The sequence below is a fragment of the Enhydra lutris genome, unplaced genomic scaffold (genome assembly GCF_002288905.1).
Source record: "Enhydra lutris kenyoni isolate GAN:26980312 unplaced genomic scaffold, ASM228890v2 scaffoldscaffold13, whole genome shotgun sequence".
Taxonomy (NCBI): Eukaryota; Metazoa; Chordata; class Mammalia; order Carnivora; family Mustelidae; genus Enhydra; species Enhydra lutris.
Window position 1 is genome coordinate 28,402,944 of NW_019154097.1, and position 21,174 is coordinate 28,424,117.

Here is a 21,174-nt window from a genome sequence, read left to right on the forward strand (position 1 = left end):
AAATGAAGAATTCAGATTTCATTTTTCATAACTAAACCAAAATCTGTAGAATATCCAATATCAAAATATTACTTTGGCATTTACTCCTTGCATTTATAAAATTCAGTTCAGTAAACATGTATTGTAGGTATATTGTGCAGTAAGTATATCCAATGCTTTGGGAATAATATAAAGATAACTTAAGAAGCAGTCTGTGCCATCTAATAATGCCCAGTCTCGTTCAAGGTCTGGTTCTCTAAAACATGTATGCTCATGTGATGGTGGCATCCCTAGGGAGGCAGTAATTACACCCCCTATTGCACGATTAAGATATCCCAGAGGAGGTAACAGAATTTAAGCTTGGTCTTAGCAGAAAGAAGAAGGGAAGGATTACTTTCTAGGGAAGGGAATAGTCTATACAAAGTCTATATGCTTGAAAGTTTATCCTCTGTCCTGGGGAAGGTGAGTAATTTGGTGTGATTGGTAAGAGATGGAAACATAAATTGGGCAGAGTTGTGAAGAACTCATAGAATATAGTTACAAATTTGGGCTTTATCTTAAGGGAATTGAGGAAACATGGGAGGTTTTAAAAACAAGGTAGTGCTTGATCAGAACTAAGCTTTGCAATTATAACTTCAGTGGCTGTGTGAAAGATAGGTCATAGGAGAGAGAAAAGGCAAGGAAACTCCTATCTTTCTAATAAATAGGCTTATGTAAAATGAACATTAGCCATCCTATGGTATTACCTATGCCGAGAGAGGAAGGAGAAACTGCACAGTTGAGCAAGGATCAGTAGGATTCGTGAGTAATGTGGGGATTAGAGAAGTGAAGGGTGAGGGGTGATTGTGCTCTTTCATTGGCCCACTAAGTGGATAGTAGTGCAATTCCCTAATTAAAAACAAACGAAAAACCAGGTGGCACCCAGCTAGGTCAGTTGGTACAGCATGATCTTGGGGTCATGAGTTCCAGCTCCAAACTGGGCATAGAGCTTCCTTAAAAAAAAAAATAAAAGGATACAGGAGGAGGATGAGTCAGTGAGTTAAGTTTGACACACTGTCTGGGGCATCGAGCTGAAGATTTCCTCTCCAGTAGACCGTTGAGGAAGGGGTTGTAGATCCATACTAGGGATTGTTTCTGTATCTTGGCAGCAGATGAAGTGGGCACAGGAGAGTCTGTAAAATGAGGTGATTGTCAAAAACAGAACCCTGGATGAATAGCTTTTGAGTTGCAGATAGAAAAAATGAACAGTGTGTTCTCAGATTGCATCTTTTGTAGAAACCATGCTTTTTTTCTATTTTTTAAAAAATAAACTTTAGGGGCGCCTGGGTGATTGAGTCATTAAGCGCGTGCCTTTGGCCCAGAGTCATGCGATCAACCCCTGCATCGGGCTCCCTGCTCCCCAGGAAGCCTGCTTCTCCCTCTCCCACTCCCCCTGCTTGTGTTCCCTCTCTCGCTGTGTCTCTGTCAAATAAACAAAATCTTTAAATAAATAAATAAATAAATAATAGACCTTATTTTTTAGAGCAGTTTTAGGTTCATAGCAAAATCAAGAGGGAGGTACAGAGATTTCTCATTTAACCCCTGCTCCCACGTATGCATAACCTTTGCCACTATCAATATCCCCTTTCTATTTTAAGTTTATTGAGATAAAATTTACACATAGTAACATGTACCCATTTTAGGTGCACAGTCCTATAAGCTTTAGTGAATGCAAACTCATAACAACCAGCATCACCACAATTAAGATGCAGAATATTTTTATCACTCCAAAAAGTTCTTTGTACTTCTTTTTTGTCAGTCCTCTTATCTCCTTCCCAGCCCCTGGCAACCAGTGATCTGATTTCTGTCCCTGAAGTTGTGCCTTTTCTAGAATACCATATAAATGGAATCTTAACAAGGTGGTGTAGCCTTTTGTGTCTGGCTTATTTTACTCGGAATAATCCATGCTATTGCATGTACTAATAATTCATTCCTTTTTATTGCTGAGTAGTATTCCATTGTATAGATATTTGCAGTTTGTTTATCCACTAAGCAGCTGATAAACATTTGTGTTCAGTTTTTTGGTGATTATGAATAATACTGCTATAAACATTCACAGGACATATGTTTTAATTTTCTTGGTTAAATACCTAGGACTGAGTCATATGGTAAGTGTATGTTTAACTATAAAATTCACAAAAAATTGGCTAAAGTGACACTACTGTTTTGCATTCCCACCAGCAATGTTTGAGAGTTTTTTAGTTATTACATATCTTTGCCAATCCTTGGTTATTGTTAGCCTTGTTTTCATTTTAATTTTATCCAAGCTTATAGGTTTGTGGAGACATCCTGTGGAGGTTTCAATTTCTCTAATGGTAATGAATTGAGTTTCTCTCATGTGCTTATTAGTTAGCAATCTCTATACCTTCTTTGGTGAAATGCCCATTTTTAAAATTGGGTGGCTTGTTTCCTTATTGAGTTATAAGACATTCTGAATATAAATCCGTCATCAGATACATACTCTCCGTTTGTGGCTTATATTTTTATTCTCTCAATGGTGTCTTTTGAGCGGAAGTTTCTAGTTTTATCATTTTTTTTAAAGATTTATTTTTATTTTAGAGAGCAAGAATGTAGGGGGAAGGGGCCGAGGGAGAGGGAGAGAGAGTCTCAAGCAGACTCGGTGCTCAGTGCAGAGCCTGAAGGAGGGGCTCAAGCTCACAACCCTGACTGAGGTCATGACTTGAGCCAGAAGGAGGAGTCGGACACTTAATCGACTGTGGCACCCACGTACATTTTTTTTCTTTTATGCTACTTGTTGTGTCATTAGAAATCTTTGTGTCCCAGGATTTTCACAGATTTTCTCCTTTGTTTTCTTCTGTAAGTTTTACAGCTTTAGGATTTGCATTTAGACCATGACCCGTTTTGTGTTAATTTTTATATGTGATGTGGGGTATTGGCTGAGCTTCATGAGCTTCATATTTTTGCATAGGTGTAGATGTCAGGTCAGTTGTTCAGCCCATTTGTTTTATTCCCTTTCTCCATTAAATTAGCTTGCCAACTTTTTTGAAACCAATTGGCCATATATTTGTCAGTCTATTTCTGGATTCCGTTTTGTTCCATTGATCTATATGTCTACCCGTTGACTAATACTGCAGTGTGTTATTTTAGAGATGATTGTGTTTTCCATTAAGAATACTGTTGGCAGGACACCTGGGTGGCTCAGTCAGTAAGGCATCTGCCTTCGGCTCAAGTCATGATCCCAGGGTCCTGGGATCAAGTTCCGCATCCCGCTTCTTCCTCTGCCTGCCACTCTCCTTGCTTGTGCTCTCTCCCTTTCTCTCTCTCCCTCTTTCTCTGACAAATAAGTAAATTAAGAAAAAAAAAAAAGAATGCTGTTAGCAACAGGGAACAGTGGGTTTTTTTTTTTTTTTATTATAACACAGTCTAGTGATAAGCAGTCGTTGGTTCGTTTAAGCTATTCATCAGGACCAGGGGTCAACAAATTGCAGTCTGCTGGCCTAATCTGGCATGCCAACTGTTTTGTAAATCACCTGTGGAGGTTCTTCAAAATGCATATGCCCAGGCTCTACCTCTGAGACTGATTTACTCGTTTGTTTGGGAGATGAGGGAGCGGAAATGGAGTACATATTTTAGTACATAATTTACATATTACCAGCATGCTTCCTGGTAATATGGGTTATTATGCTATGTAGTCATGGTTAAGAACAATTAACCTAAGGTTAGTTCTTAGAGCCTGGTTCCCAGACCAGCACTATCCCCATCTCCTGGAAACTTTTTAAAAATGAAAATTATCAGGTCCACCCAGACTTACTGAATTGGAATTCAGTTGGGGCTGAACAGTTTGTGTCTTAAAAGTTCTCCAGGTTGGGGCGCCTGGGTGGCTCAGTGGGTTAAAGCCTCTGCCTTGGGCTCAGGTCATGATCCCAGGGTCCTGGGATCGAGCCCCACATCGGGCTCTCTGCTATGCTGGGAGCCTGCTTCCCTTCCTCCCTCTCTCTGTGTGTGCCTCTTTGCCTACTTGTGGTCTCTGTCTATTAAATAAATAAATAAAATCTTTTAAAAAATAAAAAATAAAAAAAAGTTCTCCAGGTGATTCTGATGCATGCCAAAGTTTAAGACCCCTGAAAGGCATGGCTAAATGTTTCCTCGATAAGCCTAGGGAAGACTTCTTCATAAAGAAAACAACAGATGAGCGCTTCAGTGGCTCAGTCAGTTATGTGTATACCTTTGGCCCACGTCACAATCCCAGGGTCCTGGGATCAAGACCTGCATCAGGCTCCCTGCTCAGCAGAGTGTCTGCTTCTCCCTCTAAACTCCCTCCCCTCCCGCACCCCCCCCCCCCCCCTCGTGAGTGATCTCTCTTTCTCTCAATCATTGTCTCTCTCTCTCTCTCTCTCAAATAAATAAAATCTTTAAAAAAACAAACAAACGGGCGCCTGGGTGGCTCAGTGGGTTAAGGCCTCTGCCTTCGGCTCGGGTCATGATCCCAGGGTCCTGGGATCGAGCCCCGAATCGGGCTCTCTGCTCAGCAGGGAGCCTGCTTCCTCCTCTGTCTCTGCCTGTCTCTCTGCCTATTTGTGATCTCTCTGTCAAATAAATAAATAAAATCTTAAAAAACAAACAAACAAACAGGGTGCCTGGCTGGCTAGGTCCATGGAGCATGCAGTTCTTTATAACAGGGTCATGAGTTCAAGCCCCATGTTGGGCATAGAGATTACTTAATTAAAAAAAAAAGTTTTTAAATAAAGAAAACAAAAACAATGACAAAAACCTTAACTAGTTTAAGTATGTGTATTATAATGTCACAGACAGTAATTTTGAAATTAGATCAAAGGTTCACAAATGATGTAACATAATTGTTGAGTACTGTATTGACCCTAATCATCCAAAGCATATGTAGCATTGCTGTTTTTAAACAGTTTTTAAAAATCAAATGTTTGTGTGTGTACATTTCTTTTTCCTAGTTTTTAAGGAAGAGTTGAGGAAATAGAAGGCAGTTCTTATGTTTCTAGACTCTGTAAGTGAAAGAGGAATGCAAGATAAATATGTACAAACAAAATACAAGTATATAAACGTGTTTTCTTTCAGGCTTAGGTGTATTTTTGTTATTGAAGAATATGTGAAAATGTAGGCAGCCTATCCAACAGAAGACTTGAGCTTAATTACTCTTTAAACCAAAGAACAAAATAGTACTTTGTAACATGTAAAATATAATGTTTTCTCTTTGATTTAGTTTGCTCTTTTGGTGATAGTCTCCCCAGTTCTAATTACTAATTACACAAACAGGGAGTCTAATATCTTTTCTCCATCTGTGTTCAGGAAGCTATAACTATCCTATTTATGTTCTTTTTCTTTCCCCTTGGAAAACAGTTTAGGTTCAATTAGAGTATCTTTTGTTTACTGCAGGTGATGCAGTAATTGCTCTCCAGTTCTGGAAGAATGAGAGGTTAATTGGAACTAAGCTGTGTTTGTTTTTTAGATGGCTTAAAAACTTCTGAAAGTACAACTTTTGAAAGAAGAAATTGGATTGCATTTGTGGTTGTGTAGGATCAGGCATAACAAAGAATTAAAATTACGGGACCCACTTGTAGTTCCATTAGCAGTAACTGTAAACATAAAATGAAGTTCAGGGAAATACACATTGTTACCGAAGCCACGAGGCTGGACATCTGTGTGGCAAGAGTAGCTCACATGTCAGATTTCCTTGGGAAAATGTCAGCAAGAAAAAGACTTAAGACTGTTTGTTTCTCAGTTATAATTTACAGCCAAAGGAACTTGAAGCTTATAGAGTTAAAAAAAAAAAAATGTTTGAACTGGGTTCTTTGGCAGTCCAGAGGTACGTCTGTTATTATTGGAATTTTGCTTCTAACTTCTGTGTTTATTTGACTGGAAAGACTTCATTCTCTTTAACATAGTCTCCTAGCCCCACCCATTTTAACTTTCTGTCAGCTTTTAGTTTTCAGAAAGCCTCCTAAATCAACCCCCTTTCTTGATCATGACTTTTTCTAAATTGTTTTGTTGAATTTGTTTTTTAGTGTTTCTTGAATAAGCATTTAGTGACAGTACTGAGTTTTGTCACTTGTGGTTTTCCCTAGCATTGGGCAGTTTCCACTAGATTTTGCACTTGTTTACTTCCTTATTGAGCAACTAAGAATAAACCATCATGACTCTAGAAAAACACTTGACATTACTGAAATGGTGTGCTTCTCCTCAGGCCATTTTATACATACCAGCTTTATTCAGGTGCCTCAGAACATTAAGAAACTGTTCATTTCAGAGGAGTCTCCCTTAGGATTACAAGAGACTGACTTATAGTAGGAGTGGTGAAATACATGTGAAAATTTATTACCTAATAAGTCTGTTCCTATGATAACTTCTGCAGGCAAACACATTTTCCCTGTTTCTTAAAGATTAGAGAAGCCCCTAAAGATACTCCTTTTAACAGATTATTTCTCACCAGACAAGTAAAATTACGGATGTTTTGTTAGTTGAGGCCACTCTAGAAAACTTTAAATAAACACTGTCACATACATTTCTGGGCAATAGTCTCAAATTCACTGTACACTTTTTCATGAAAAACTACGATTTAAGAGAGCAGCTGCAGCTCTTATTTATTGCAGATCTTGACTTATTCTGTTAAAAAAAAATTCAGAAGATATCTTTCTATCAAAAGAAATGCTGACAGTTTTCTCTAGAATACGGACCCATTTGAATTAGTACTGGCCTCTCTTTCTCACTTTGCTGATTGCGTGTATTTGTGACCCTTAGATTATAGGGAATGGAAGTGAGCAGCAGCTGCAAAAAGAGCTAGCAGATGTGCTGATGGATCCTCCAATGGACGACCAGCCAGGGGACAAGGAACTTGTGGAAAGGTCACAACTGGATGGTGAAGGAGATGGACCTCTTTCTAACCAACTCTCAGCTTCATCTACCATTAACCCTGTGCCATTAGTAGGGCTTCAAAAACCAGAGATGAGCTTGCCAGTGAAACCTGGACAAGGAGGTTAGGACTGCTGCATTGCTTGCTTAACTGAAGGTTATTGTTTTTAATATGTGAGTGCCCACCCTGTGCTAGGTTTGATTCAGAGCAAGCAAAAACCATCATCTGTTTTCTAGAATGTTCAGATTCTAGATTTAGGAGGATATGAGAAGGGTAGGTATATGTACCATTCTGATTTCCCTTTAAATGTACGTCATGGTTATCAAAGCAAGAGATAACAGCAGTTAAATGACACTGAGGAAGCCTTGTTTCAGAATGTTTCAAGATTTTTCCAAGAAAAGGAATTTGAGGACAGTGTTGGAGATGTGGAGGAATAATACTTGGGGAAGAGATATTTGCTGCAGGCCTGTATAGATAGTTCTTTGGGAGTAGTTGCCAGGTTTTTTAAAAGGCAGCACAGAGGAGGAGGAATAGGGGAATTATAAAGGCTCATTGGGAAAACTGGAGTGTTACAACTACGCAGCTTTCTTGAGAAAGGGAAAACAGTGGTATTGGGAGAACATTAAGTAGCTAAGATGATGAATGAGAGAAATAAAGCAATACAGATCAGAAAGAAGAGAATTTTTCAGAGTGGTAAAATACTAAATATATTTTTGACCTATATGTGAATTATAAAGTCAGAACAAATTAGAAGAGGCAAAATGTAAATCAGATCTAACCTCAGGTCACATTTTAGATTTGGGATTGACAGTAAAGGAATCCCTAAAAATTTGGGTGTTAGTGACAGAGTTTTAATGTGAAATTTCTGGCTTTAATGGGCATTTCTTCTGGGGCATTAGCATATTATCTCTTTAGTTTTTAATTGTAGACCTAAATGTAACTTGTAAGTTTTTACTTGGTATTCATGTCAACAAAATATTAAAAATGATTTCATTTCCTTTCTTTCAGATTCTGAAGGGTCAAGTCCTTTTACACCAGCTGCTGATGAAGACAGTGTAGTTTTCAGCAAACTAACTTATTTAGGCTGTGCCTCAGTAAATGCACCCAGGAGTGAAGTGGAAGCCTTAAGGATGATGTCCATCTTAAGAAGCCAATGTCAGATTTCACTAGACGTTACCCTGTCAGTGCCGAATGTGTCTGAAGGAACCGTGAGGTAAGACCAGCTTCTTGAAATGTTTGGATCAGATTTCTGACCTATAGATTTAGTAAGAAGCAGTAGTGAACAAAATACATAATTATCTTATTCATGTAATATTTAATTCACTTGGCGTTTAACGTCTTCCAAGGATTACGAAAATTACTCATTTGAACAGTTTTTTTATATTCTTCCCCACCCTGCTTGTGTGTGGTACCTTAAAAATTTAAATGTTTGGGGGATAATTGAAATATGTTGACCTGAAAGTATGCCTAACAAATAATATTTATATTTTCCCTGTTCCACCAGTACAGATACTAGCTTGACACATTAGTTCAGTATGAAGTTTCATATTGAATCTAACAACATATTAGAATCAACAATAATAATATTGACATATCAGAATCAGCATTTTTTAAAAGACTGTTTTGGAGAGAGCACGCACATATGTGAGTGGGGGAAGGGGCAGAGGAAGAGGGAAAGAGAATCCTCAAGTAGACTCCCCACTGAGCACAGAGCCTGATGTAGGGGCTAGATCCCGGGACCCCAAGATCATGATCTGAGCCAAAATCAAGAGTCAGATTCTTAATCAACTGAACCACCCAGGCACCCCAATAATATGAAACTTTTCATAAAACTTGTTTAGTGCTCATTTCTGTGTCCTTCTTAGTAGTTGTTGCCCAACTGAAATTATACTTTGTTCTGATACATTTTAATTCTGTAGACATGCAAAACCCAGTTTCTCTTGCTCATGTTTTCAGAGTTTTTATCAAAGTGCCTTTGAATGTGGATTAGGTCCACTTCCTTTGTATTTCCATTATGCACGGACCCCTAGGCTTTCCTCATCAGTGGCCCTACCCATTCACTGTTGAAATTGCAGTTTCTTTTCATTACTTTCATATTTGTGTCTTCAGTATCCAGAACAGAGCTTAGAGTATTATAAGTATTTGTTGAATCAGTAAGTTTTTCTTTTTTTTTTTTTAACCAATACGTTTCTGAATGAATAACACACTTTCGATTTTCAGTGAATGGAATGCTTTTGATTAGTAATTATCTTTTTTTTAGGTGTTAACATTTTGTACTTTCTTACTTGCCATGAATCAGAAGAACATATTTCACTCTGAGAAAACACATCAGTTTTTTGTTTTTTTAAATAATAAAGCAGATTAGGTCATTTTTTAGGAGGTAGTGAGAAACACAGCTTTAATGATTTCATTTTGGTAGTCTAATTTACTCATTGATCTAGTCTTTATTTATGTACAGACTATATAGAAAACCTGCATACTTATTGTTTGTCTTTCTGATTGCCTCCCTAAAGCATAAGATTATGTAGGTTTTAGTACCATGGAATTACATAATTAATAATTCAGGAATCCACGTATTGGGGCTTCTAGGTGGCTCAGTCACTAAGTGTCTGCCTTTGGCTCAGGTCATGATCCTAGGGTCCTGGGATCAAGCCCCGCATGGGGCTCCCTGCTTGGTGGGAAGCTGGCTCCTCCCTCTCCCGCTACCCCTCCCTGCTTGCGTTCCCTCTCTTGCTATCTCTCTGTCAAATAAATAAAATCTTAAAAAATAAAAAGAGAAATCTACATATAACTTATTTGTTAAGACTTAAGGTTAATATGATTAGCATACCAAAAATGGTTTCTGTGATCTTGCTAGAAAGATGAGTCTCGAATCATAATATGGATTTAGTGAGAATAGTCCGTAATCCCTCTAAGCTCTTTATAACTTTTTTTCCCAAACAGACTCTTAGATCCTCAGACAAACACTGAAATAGCAAACTACCCTATCTACAAAATCCTCTTCTGTGTCAGAGGGCATGATGGAACTCCCGAGAGTGACTGTTTTGCTTTCACTGAAAGTCATTACAATGCAGAGCTCTTCAGAATACACGTCTTCCGGTGTGAAATACAAGAAGCTGTAAGTCCCTACCAGAAAACTGTCTGCAAATGAAACTTCACCTTTACCCTCACTGTGTTGAAGTTAATTGCAGTATTTATTATGGTCACTTAATAAGCCAAATGAAATTCTTTGCTGATGTTTTATTGATTCCAGCCTGATGGGCTGAAATATAAAGAAACTAAAAGTTTGGGTAATCAGAACGTTGTTGCTTAAGAGTGTCTGAGACCAAGACTTCTTGATAGGTATCTTGGTTTCAGGAATGACACGTTTCCAAACTGTTCTTTTAAAGCTAATCTTGTAGGCCTTTTTTTTTTTTTTTTTTTTACTGTAATAAATATATTCAGATTGTTTCTAACAATTTAGAAAATTATTTTTCAGTTGGACTTCTTGTATTTATAACCATTTCTTTTTTAAAACCCTTTCTCTGGCCATTTTTAGTGTTGCTTGCTTTCTAGGCCTAACAAATTAGATAATTTACCAAAATAAATCAGTGGGGGAAAGATGAATTACTACCCGCCCCAACACACACACAAAATAGGTAATTTCAGCCTTAATAAAGGTATTTTATTTCTTCTGATAACAGCCCATTTTCTAACATATCCATTGTAGGTAAGCCGGATACTTTACAGTTTTGCTACTGCCTTCCGCCGTTCTGCCAAGCAGACCCCACTTTCAGCAGCTGCTGCACCTCAAACTCCTGACAGTGACATCTTTACCTTCTCTGTGTCTTTAGAAATAAAAGAAGATGATGGTAAAGGTTATTTTAGGTAGGATATTTTATTCTTTTTTTTTTTTTTAATTGAAGTTTGTATTAACATGGTGTATCATCTGTGGTTCAAGGGAAACTCTGGGTCAGATTATTTAACTTTCATGTATAAAATGTTTGCTTCTTTTTTTAAGATTGCTTTTATAGGTAGAGTTTTTTATATTGTAAGTGATAAAGAAAAGGAAAGAGGCAGCTTTGCAGAGGAAAGGTTTTTTAATTTAAATTTATTTAAATTTTAATTTCAGTATAATCAAACATACAGTGTTATATTAGTTTCAGGTATGTAATGTAGAGATTTAAAAGTTCTGTACACTATGCAGCACTCATCACAGTAAGTGGTTTCTTAATCCCCATCACCTCTCTCACCCATCCCACTTACCTTCCTCCCTCTGGTAACCATCAGTTTGTTCTGTATGGTTAAGAGTCTGATTTTTGGGTTGTCTCTTTTTTTCTTTGTTCATTTTGTTTCTTAAATTCCATGTGTAAGTGAAATCATACAGTCTTTGTCTTTCTTTAATAATGGGAGCAGCTCAAGTGTCCATCAATAGATGAATGAATAAAGAAGATGTGATAATTATATATAATGAAATACTACTCAGCCATAAAAATGGAATGAAATCTTGCCATTTGCAATAGCATGGATGAGGGTATAATGTTAAGTGAAAAAAGTCAGTCAGAAAAAGGCTGATTTCTTTCTTTTCATTTTTTGTCTTTATGGCTGAGTAATAATAGTCCGTGGTATGCATTTGCGTGTATATACACCCACACACCCCCAGTCTTCTTTATCCATTCATCTACTGATGGACACTTGGGCTGCTTTCCTGGTTGGGCTATTTAAATAATGCAGCAGTATGGGGCGCCTGGCTGGCTCAGTGGGTTGAGCCGCTGCCTTCGGCTCAGGTCGTGATCTCAGAGTCCTGGGATCGAGCCCCGCATCGGGCTCTCTGCTCGGCGGGGAGCCTGCTTCCTCCTCTCTCTCTGCCTGCCTCTCTGCCTACTTGTGATCTCTGTCTGTCAAATAAATAAATAAAATCTTTAAAAATAAATAAATAAATAAATAAATAAATAATGCAGCAGTAAACATAGGGCTGAATGCATCTTTTGGAATTAATGTTTTCATATTCTTTGGGTGAATACCCAGTAGGGAAATTACTGGATCATAAAGTAGTTCTGTTTTCCACAGTGACTGCACTAGTTTGCATTCCCCTCGGTAGTGCACCAGGGTTCCTTTTTCTCCACATCCTCACCAACACTTGTTATTTCTTGTCATTTTTGATACTAGCCATTCTGACAGGTGTGAGGTGATACCTTATTGTGGTTTTGATTTGCATTTCCCCAATAATGAGTGATGTTGAGCATCTTTTCATGTGTCTTGACCATCTGTATGCCATCTTTGGAGAAATGTCTTTTCATGTCTTCTATTCATTTTTAAATTGGGTTATTTGTTTTTTGGGTGTTGAGTTGTGTAAGTTTTGTGGGGTTTTTTTCTTTTTGAAGACTTTGTTTGTCAGAGAGAGTGAGCACACAAGCAGGGAGAGCAGCAGACAGAGGGAGAAGCAGGCCCACTGACTTGATCCCAGGATCCTGGGATCCTGACCTGAGCCGAAGGCAGATATGCTTAACTGACTGAGCCACCCAGGCGTCCTGTATAAGTTCTTTATATACTTTGAATAAAAACCCTTTATTGGATATATCATTTGCAGATATCTTCTCCAGTTCAGAAGGTTGTCTTTTAGTTTTGTTGATTGTTTTGTTTGCGGTGCAGAAGTTTTTATTTTGTTTACAATAGTTTATTTTTGCTTTCGTTTCCCTTGTGTTAGGGGACATACCTAGAAAAATGTTGCTATAGCCAATGTCAGAGAAATTATTGCCTGTGTTCTCTTCTAGGATTTTTTTTTGGTTTCAGGTCTCACATTTAGGTCTTTAATCCATTTTGAGTTTATTTTTGTGTATGGTGTAAGAAGGTGGTCCAGTTTCATTGTTTTGAATGTCGCTGTCCAGTTTTCCCAGCACCATTTGTTGAAGAGATGGTCTTTTTCCCATTGTATATTCATTATTCCTTGTCCAAGATTAATTGACCATATAATTGTGGGTTTATTTCTGGGTTCTCTGTTCTGTTCCATTGGATTATATGTCTGTTTTTGTGCCACTACCGTACTGTTTTGCTTACAGCAGCTTTGTCATGCATCTTGAAATCTGGGATTGTGATACCTTCACTTTTGCTCTCTTTTTCAAGATTACTTTGACTATTCAGAGTCTTTGTGATGCCATGCAAATTTTAGCAGCATTTGTTCTAGTTTTGTGAAAAATGCTGTTGGCATTTTGATAGAGACTGCAATAAATCTGTAGATTGCTTTGGATGATACGGACATTTTGTTCTCCCAATCCATGAGCATGGAATATCTTTCCGTTTATTTGTGTTGTCTTCAGAGTATAGGTCTTTGGCCGCTTTGGTTAAGTTTATTCCTAGGTTTACTGTTTTTGATGCAGTTTTAAATGGGACTTTTTTTTTAAATTAACATATAATGTATTATTTGCCCCAGGGGTACAGGTCTGTGAATCATCAGGCTTACGCACTTCACAGCACTCACCATAGCACATAGCCTCCCTAATGTCCATAACCCAACCACCCTCTCCATACCCCTGCCCCAGCAATCCTCAGTTTGTTTTGTGAGATTAAGAGTCTCTTATGGTTTGTCTCCCTCCCGATCCCATTTTGTTTCATTTTTTCCTTCCCTACCGCCTAAACGCCCCACTTTGCCTCTCAAATTCCTCATATCAGGGAGATCATACGATAATTATCTTTCTCTGATTGACTTATTTCACTTAGCATAATACCCTCTAGTTCTATCCATGTTGTTGCAGATGGCAAGATTTCATTTCTTCTGATGGCTGCATAGTATTCCATTGTATAAATATACCACATCTTCTTTATCCATTCATCTGTTGATGGACATCTAGGTTCTTTCCATAGTTTGGCTATTGTGAACATTGCTGCTATAAACATTTGGGTGCATGTTCCCCTTCGGATCATTACATTTGTATCTTTAGGGTAAATACCTAGTAGTGCGATTTGCTGGGTGGTAGAGTAGCTCTATTTTCAACTTTTTGAGGAACCTCCATGCTGTTTTCCAGAGTGGCTGCACCAGCTTGCATTCCCACCAACAGTGTAGGAGGGTTCCCCTTTTCTGCGCATCCTCGCCAGCATCTGTCGTTTCCTGACTTGTTAATTTTACCCATTCTTACTGGTGTGAGGTGGTATCTCATTGTGGTTTTGATTTGTATTTCCCTGATGCCGAGTGATGGTGAGCTCTTTATCATGTGTCTGTTGGTCATCGAGATGTCTTTGCAGAAATGTCTGTTCATGTCCTCTGAATGGGACTGTTTTTTTTTTTTTTTCATTTCTCTTTTTAAGAGGCAAGATTTGAAGAATTTTAAAGCTATTAAATTCTTTTGTATGGGGAAATACGTTACGTTACTATGTTCTTTTAGACTCAGAGTAACCGGCTGACTGCTGATATGAAATATGATAGTAGTTAAGCAAGCTGGATTTGTAGCTGCATTTGTTTTGCTGGTTCTTTGGTCTTTTTGGCTGGTTAATTTGTTTTAATAATCTAAAAGTCTTAAGGCTGTTGACATCAGTTTTTCCATTAAAGTTTATCTGAACACATTGGATGAGGAGAAATGAAGTCTGTGTCTGAAGTCATAGTCTTGCATATAGGGTCAGAAATAACTGGCTTGGGCTTTTACGTAAAATGATACTTTTGAGTAGTGGAAAGAACCCTAGAATAGAAATACTTAGATTTAGTTTAATTATTGCTACTATTAACACTGTGAACTTTTCCAAGTTTCTTTATATCTCCTGGCAGTAGTTTCCTTACTTATAAAATAAGTTGGCTAGACTCTAAAGTGCTTTCTAACTTTAAAATACTACAGTCACAGATGATTTTTTTTTTCTTCTATAACCCATTATCACATATTAGGTGCTTCTTGGATCATAATTGATAGTTGCATATTCAGAGTCTCTTTCCTTCATGATTACCTCATAAAATGGGTAAAATGAAATTAACCTTAAAATATGAATGTTTTCTACTATTTTGCTTTCAAATTAGAAAACACAATGACTGGTTTGTTTGAACAACTGATAACACTTGGTCTCCCTGCAAAGACTTTTGGAATTATCATGCCATCTGGTGGCCAATTTCATGTACAATGCAGCTTCAACTTTGATTTGTGCACTGAAGTATTAGACACTATGGTCTGTGCCCACTCGGTAGCTGTATTTCTGTTTGCACGGCAACTTTGGGATATGCTGCTTCCCACAGTATATATGCCGGCCCTAGGAAGTGGAAATTATAATCTTTAAACTTTGTAACAGTTTTTTTCCTTTTTAAGAAACAAAAGTTTCTTTAAACTCCATTTTTCCCCTTTTGTAAAGAAATTTATGTAGATCTCTTTTATAAATTTCAATTACAAATAGGAACGATGTTTAAGATCTCTTAGAAGCACTAAACTGCTTCTTAACTCAGGCATGTTCAAGGTAGAATGATCATAATCATAGACATCCCTGTTCACCCTCATACCAAGGGGATGCTATGTGAAAAATCCCTAGATGGTCATTTTGCTCTTTGCATTTGTCAGGGCTTTGTTATTTTTTTTAACGTGGTTTTATTGAATTTGTTGTTTATGGTAGAAAATAGTGTTGTGTAGCCCTATCATAGTGATAGTGACTTGTTGAAAATTAGCATCTCTTTATCAGATTTGAATGGGCCAAACGCAACTGTTTTTTTTCCAGTGATTCTGTAAACATCATTGAGGTACCCAAAGAATTGTCAAGATGGATATTCCCCTTAATACTGTTTGTAATAATAAAATTAAAAGGTGGAAATTAAATGTTCACCAGAATAGAATAATTAAAATTTGATGCATTTCACAATATATACAAATGTCAAAACATTGTTATACACCTCAAATAAATATAATGTTGTATGTCTGTTATATTTCACTAAAAACATAATATAGTGGCGTACCCATATGACTTAGCATCTATCCAAAAATACAGGTGTAATAAGTAACCATAATACAAGATAGATTGTGGTTTTACTCTAACGTAAATACAATGCTGTGACAAGACTTAATGCTCTTCTTTTCATCCCTGAAAATTCTTATTATTAATATTAGAAACCTACTTTCAACTTAGCCCTTAGGAAGATGGAACGTTTTCATTTATAACATTCAGAGCACTTTTTGTCTTACTTATTCTACCATATAACCCTATTAGATATGCTGGGTATTTGATACTTTCCTTGTTTTATAAGTAAAGAAGCCTGGGGAAGTTAAACCTGGATCTCAGTATTGTAATTTATATAATAGGAAGTCAATGTAAAATTATTGGGGTGGATCTGTTCAGTGATACGATGACTAGACTAGAAATATAATCTCCTTGAAGTTCACTTCACTGCCTGCAGTCTCCACTCTGTTTCCTGTTAATAGGCCTTCTCCTTGTACTTAAGACACCAGAGACAACTTTGTATTTGCTGTTGTCTTAAATACTACTAAGAGATGGGATTATATTTATTTCTGTGTCAGCATTTGCAGAACATAAAGACTAGTGTATCTTTTATCATTTAAAAGTTGAGACCTGTGTACATATCCTTAGAGGTGAAAATTTTGTCAGCCACAAATGTTTAACAGTTTGGTATGCAGACATTTTTCTTTGCACGTTTGTCATTTCCAGACTCACTTGCTAAGATTCTTCAGTTTTCTTTTCTTTTCTCTCTCCTTCTCTTTTTTTAAAGATTTTATTTTAAAGTAATCTCTACATCCAACATGGGGCTCAGACTTAACAACCCTGAGATCAACCCTCAGTCACTGACTGAGCCAGCCAGGCACCCAGATTCTTTGATTTTCTTATTCTGAGTTTTAGAGAGTGTTTTTGAATTGGTTACTCTCTAAGTACAGATGGTCTTCAAACTAACTTTATATCGTCAGAGCCACTTTTTACTTTGAGTCAGTACCTAGAAATCTCATTTAGCCTTTTATAGTACCTTTTAATGGTTCTGCTGCCATTATTATTTTAAAGTTGTAGTACCAAGACATAATTCGTATTTGCTGCACTTTGGCAGATTGCCATCGGCAGATGTTTGCTTTTGAGAACAGAGGAGCCAGAGAAAGTGGTGTGTGGGAGAGTAGGGGGTTACTTTGGTAAATTCTAATTTTAAGGATATTTTCAATTTTTTTCTTAAGTAGATGTTTAACTATATCCTTAGTATTATTTTTATAGCTATTGCATGGGGGAATAATAAGGTTATCACTGCTGAAGGGAAACACTAAGCAACAGCTGACTGTTGGCCATATTTTCCTTATCTCTGTTATTTTTTGAAGGTACCTTGTTTAGAAATTCAAAAGATCTATGATTATTTTTTCTTTATTACATATTTAAACAAATAAGGCAGTAATTATTTGTAAAAAAAAAAAAAAGTGACTAAGTTGAAAGAAAATTAACTTTTTTTTTTGAGTACCTATGTGCTAAATGCCATGCTACGTGCTTTATAGATATCTAACTTAACAACAGAAAATTAAGAAAGCCACATTTTAGGGAGCATATCAGTTTTTTCTAGCTGTTATAAATTGTTTAATGGATTATATACAGTAATGATAATATTTTCACTGAAGAGGTTGATGATGATTTTTAAATTTCTGTTATCACTTGAAAACCAGGCATAGAAAAGAATCCTAGATTCAAGGGAAGTTGTTCTAGTATATGTCACAAGAAAATACTTTGCAAAATTAATGAAACATGCTGTTCTACAGTGCAGTTCCTAAAGAGAAGGACAGACAGTGCTTTAAACTTCGCCAAGGAACTGATAAGAAAATTGTCATCTATGTGCAACAAACAACTAATAAAGAGCTGGCCATTGAAAGGTAAACATTTTTAGTTAATTCAGCTTAAATATAAATTCTGGTTTTTATCAATCCAGTGGAGTAACCATATACTGTATTCAAAAATGTATTTGGAAGAATTTTGTTCTCTGGGGAATTCTTTGGGTTATTGAAGTGAATACTTTGTTCACTTTGAATTAACTCCCATAAATCTTCAGCTAATATGCTGACTTTCGCTATGTGATAATGAAAGACACATAGAATTTATGTAAATTAAAGAAGTAAAGTTATTTGGGCAATACTAGTTTATTGATAATTTTAATGTGTCCTTTATCCATCAATAAGAATTTTAAATGACCTAGTTTAAACATCTTTTTTTAATATTATCTTCTTTGCAAATTTATGCCTGTTCTTTCTTTGTAGGTGTTTTGGTCTTCTCCTTAGCCCAGGAAAAGATGTACGAAATAGTGACATGCACTTGTTAGATTTGGTAAGACTTGCTTTTCATTTTAAGGTTATACACTATTTCCTTGATAAAGGGTTCACTTTATCTGACCTGAATCTGATGGTAAAGGACTTTTATGAAGGTGTTCTTATGAGCTGCAGTAGCAGTAAACAAAGATAAGGAATTTCCTCATTTCTGACTTGATATTTACTAGTCTGATCTTAGACCTATTTAGTCTCAGCCTCAGTTTCTTCACTGTATGATAGTGAATAATCCTTGTTTATAATTTAAGGTTGAAATTGGAATCAAAGAGAAGATTCATGAGAGAAGTATTTACAGACAGACTATCATGAGTTTTATAAATGTAGGTAGTAGTAGTATTGTTGCTATTATGAAAATCTTTATTTTCAAAACTGAAATTTATGTGATAATTATGCACTTGACAGAAGCATTCAGCATAGATTCAGGTGGTAAATTTCTCTGAATTTGTAGTTTGATATGATTTCTAAGCATTTACTTCATAATTTTTCTGTAGCAATTGCATAAATAATTGGCATATCTTTTATTTTAACTGCAGTCTCATTCACATATATTTTTGTTTTAAAAATATCTGACCCTCTTTCGTATTCTTATATTTTTATGACTTCTATTCTTTTAAAGGCAGCAAAATGGGAATTAGCTGTTGTTACTTTATTTTGGCATTAATGTTTGTCTTTACTCTTGCTGTTGTTACTTTATTTTGGCATTAATGTTTGTCTTTACTCTTTAGGAATCTATGGGCAAAAGTTCAGATGGAAAGTCCTATGTTATCACTGGGAGCTGGAATCCAAAATCTCTACCTTTTCAAGTTGTAAATGAGGAAACTCCTAAAGGTGATGCAGATTGCTGATATCACGAACAGAAATTTTAGTCCCAAAAGATACCCAAACCTTAGGACCACTTATTTGACAAATATCAGTATTTTCTTTAATTCTGGTGAAACCAAAGAATTTGTTATAGGTCTTTGAGTTTATTAAATTTGACCTATAAACAAAGTATCATTCCCCCCCCTTATTTTTCCCTCCTGTCTCTTAATTTTTCACTTCCCTGCTTCCTTTTCTATTCGTGTACTTACTTATATACAGAATTCTAAATTTTATTTTTGTGGAAAGCTAATATATACACATATGATTAAAAATTAAAAGGATATGGAGGGAAAAGTAAGAATCTACCACGGTCCTCAGGACCCTACCCCAAGGGGACCATAGGGACCAGTTTCTTATGTAGCTTTTCAGATACTCTTTTGCAGAAACTGTCTTTTTCAAGTTATTTCCTACTGTTTCTGAATGTCATTTAGTGGCTGCATAATATTTTCTCCTTATAATGTAACATTATTTGCATAACTAGTGCCTCCTATTGAGCATTTATTTTTTTCCCCTTCATTTTTTTCTTGTTACTCATAGCACTATAGATAAATGGATAAGTTGACCAAGATTTTAAAAGTTGAGAATCCCCACTGTTGGTGAGAGTGGCATGAAGAGGCCATATGCCACTTTTGCAAATCAATTTGACAGAACATTTCATAAACTTTTATATAATGCCGTCACTAATTCCAAGGAGTCTACCCAAGCAAAGAATTCTCAGTACAGAAAAAGAGTTTTCAAAACAACCATGTATCTGATTACTTTAGATTTTGATTTAATTAATGGATTACCTTAAGCTATCTTGAAAGTTTGTGAGAAAAGTAACTAATTTTACATTAATTGTATGAGCAAATATATTTCCATTTTTTTTATTTGCTTCTCCCCACCTCTCTCTCTAGATAAAGTGCTGTTTATGACCACAGCTGTTGATTTGGTAATAACAGAAGTACAGGAGCCTGTTCGATTTCTCATAGAGACAAAAGTCCGCGTTTGCTCACCTAATGAAAGATTATTCTGGCCCTTCAGCAAACGTAGTACTACTGAAAATTTCTTTTTGAAACTAAAACAGGTACTACACTTTTTTATAAATATGGGAGGGAGGTAGATAAAGGAGAAACTATTTTTGAGGCTGATTTATCATGAAGCTAAGTTGTCACTTTTATCTTTAAACAGTCATGTGTATTTTAAACATATTAAGAGGAGAAGTGTCTTTTATTTTTACCCACCTATTTATCATTTTTTTTCTCTTCATTTCCTCCTCAAGAACCAGGTTCTTGTCTGATCTTACTTGCCTTCAATCTGGAGAACTTATTTTAACATTTCTTCTGGTGTCCATATACTAAAGTCCTATAACTCTTAGACTTCTTTATCCGAACATGGTTTTATTTCACCTTCATTCCAGTGGGATATTTTCACTGGCTGTAGTATTCTGGGTTGACATTTTTTTTTTTTTCTTTTAGCACTTTAAAGATGTCATCTCAGTCTCCTGGTGCATTGTTTTTGATGTGAAGTAGGGTGCATTTATTGATACTATTTCTCTGTATGGAATGAGTCACTTTTTCCTAGCTGCTTTTTTTTTTTTTTTTAATTTATTTGACAGACAGATCACAAGTAGGCAGAGAGGCAGGCAGAGAGAGAGACAAGAGGAGGAGGCAGGCTCCCTGCTGAGCAGAGAGCCCGATGCGGGACTCGATCCCAGGACCCTGAGATCATGATCTGAGCGGAAGGCAGAGGCTTTAACCACTGAGCCACCCAGGCGCCCCCCTAGCTGCTTTTAAGATTATTTTTTATCTTTGATTTCTAGACATTTAAATATGATGTGCCTAGGCATGGTATTCTTTGTCTCACTTGGGTTTGTTGAGCTTCTTGAATTTTTATTTATTTATTTGACACAGAATGAAAGAGGGAGGAGTGGGAGAGGGAGAAGCAGACTCCCCACTGAGCAGGGAGCCCAATGTGTGGCTGGATCCCAGGACCTTGGGTTCATGGCCCGAGCCAAAGGCAGACACTTAACCTACTGAGCCACCCAGGTGCCCCAAACTTCTCGAATTTTTCAATTTTTGTTTTGTTTTGTTTCGTTTCGTTTTACCAATTTTGAGGAAAATCTGGTCTGTTATTTCTTTCTTTTTTTTTTCTTTCTGAATCTTAAAAAAGGGGGGGCTTAAAAACCCTTCCTACAATTTCCTCCGCATCCCCCCCTTTTTTTTTTAAATTTCTTGA

General features: G+C 36.6%; 1 protein-coding gene across 2 annotated transcripts in view; it reads left to right on the top strand.

Annotated features, from left to right (window-relative positions):
- Positions 1–21,174, top strand: part of LOC111145651 (RAB GTPase activating protein 1) — a 153,944-nt gene that overhangs the window by 34,118 nt on the left and 98,652 nt on the right. For both annotated transcript variants that reach the window (XM_022500721.1, XM_022500720.1), the window contains exons 3-10: positions 6,748–6,982; positions 7,868–8,072; positions 9,803–9,977; positions 10,569–10,726; positions 17,539–17,649; positions 18,031–18,097; positions 18,822–18,924; positions 19,854–20,023. In XM_022500721.1, the coding sequence (XP_022356429.1) occupies positions 6,748–6,982; positions 7,868–8,072; positions 9,803–9,977; positions 10,569–10,726; positions 17,539–17,649; positions 18,031–18,097; positions 18,822–18,924; positions 19,854–20,023 (1,224 nt within the window). The remainder of the gene's footprint in view (positions 1–6,747; positions 6,983–7,867; positions 8,073–9,802; positions 9,978–10,568; positions 10,727–17,538; positions 17,650–18,030; positions 18,098–18,821; positions 18,925–19,853; positions 20,024–21,174) is intronic.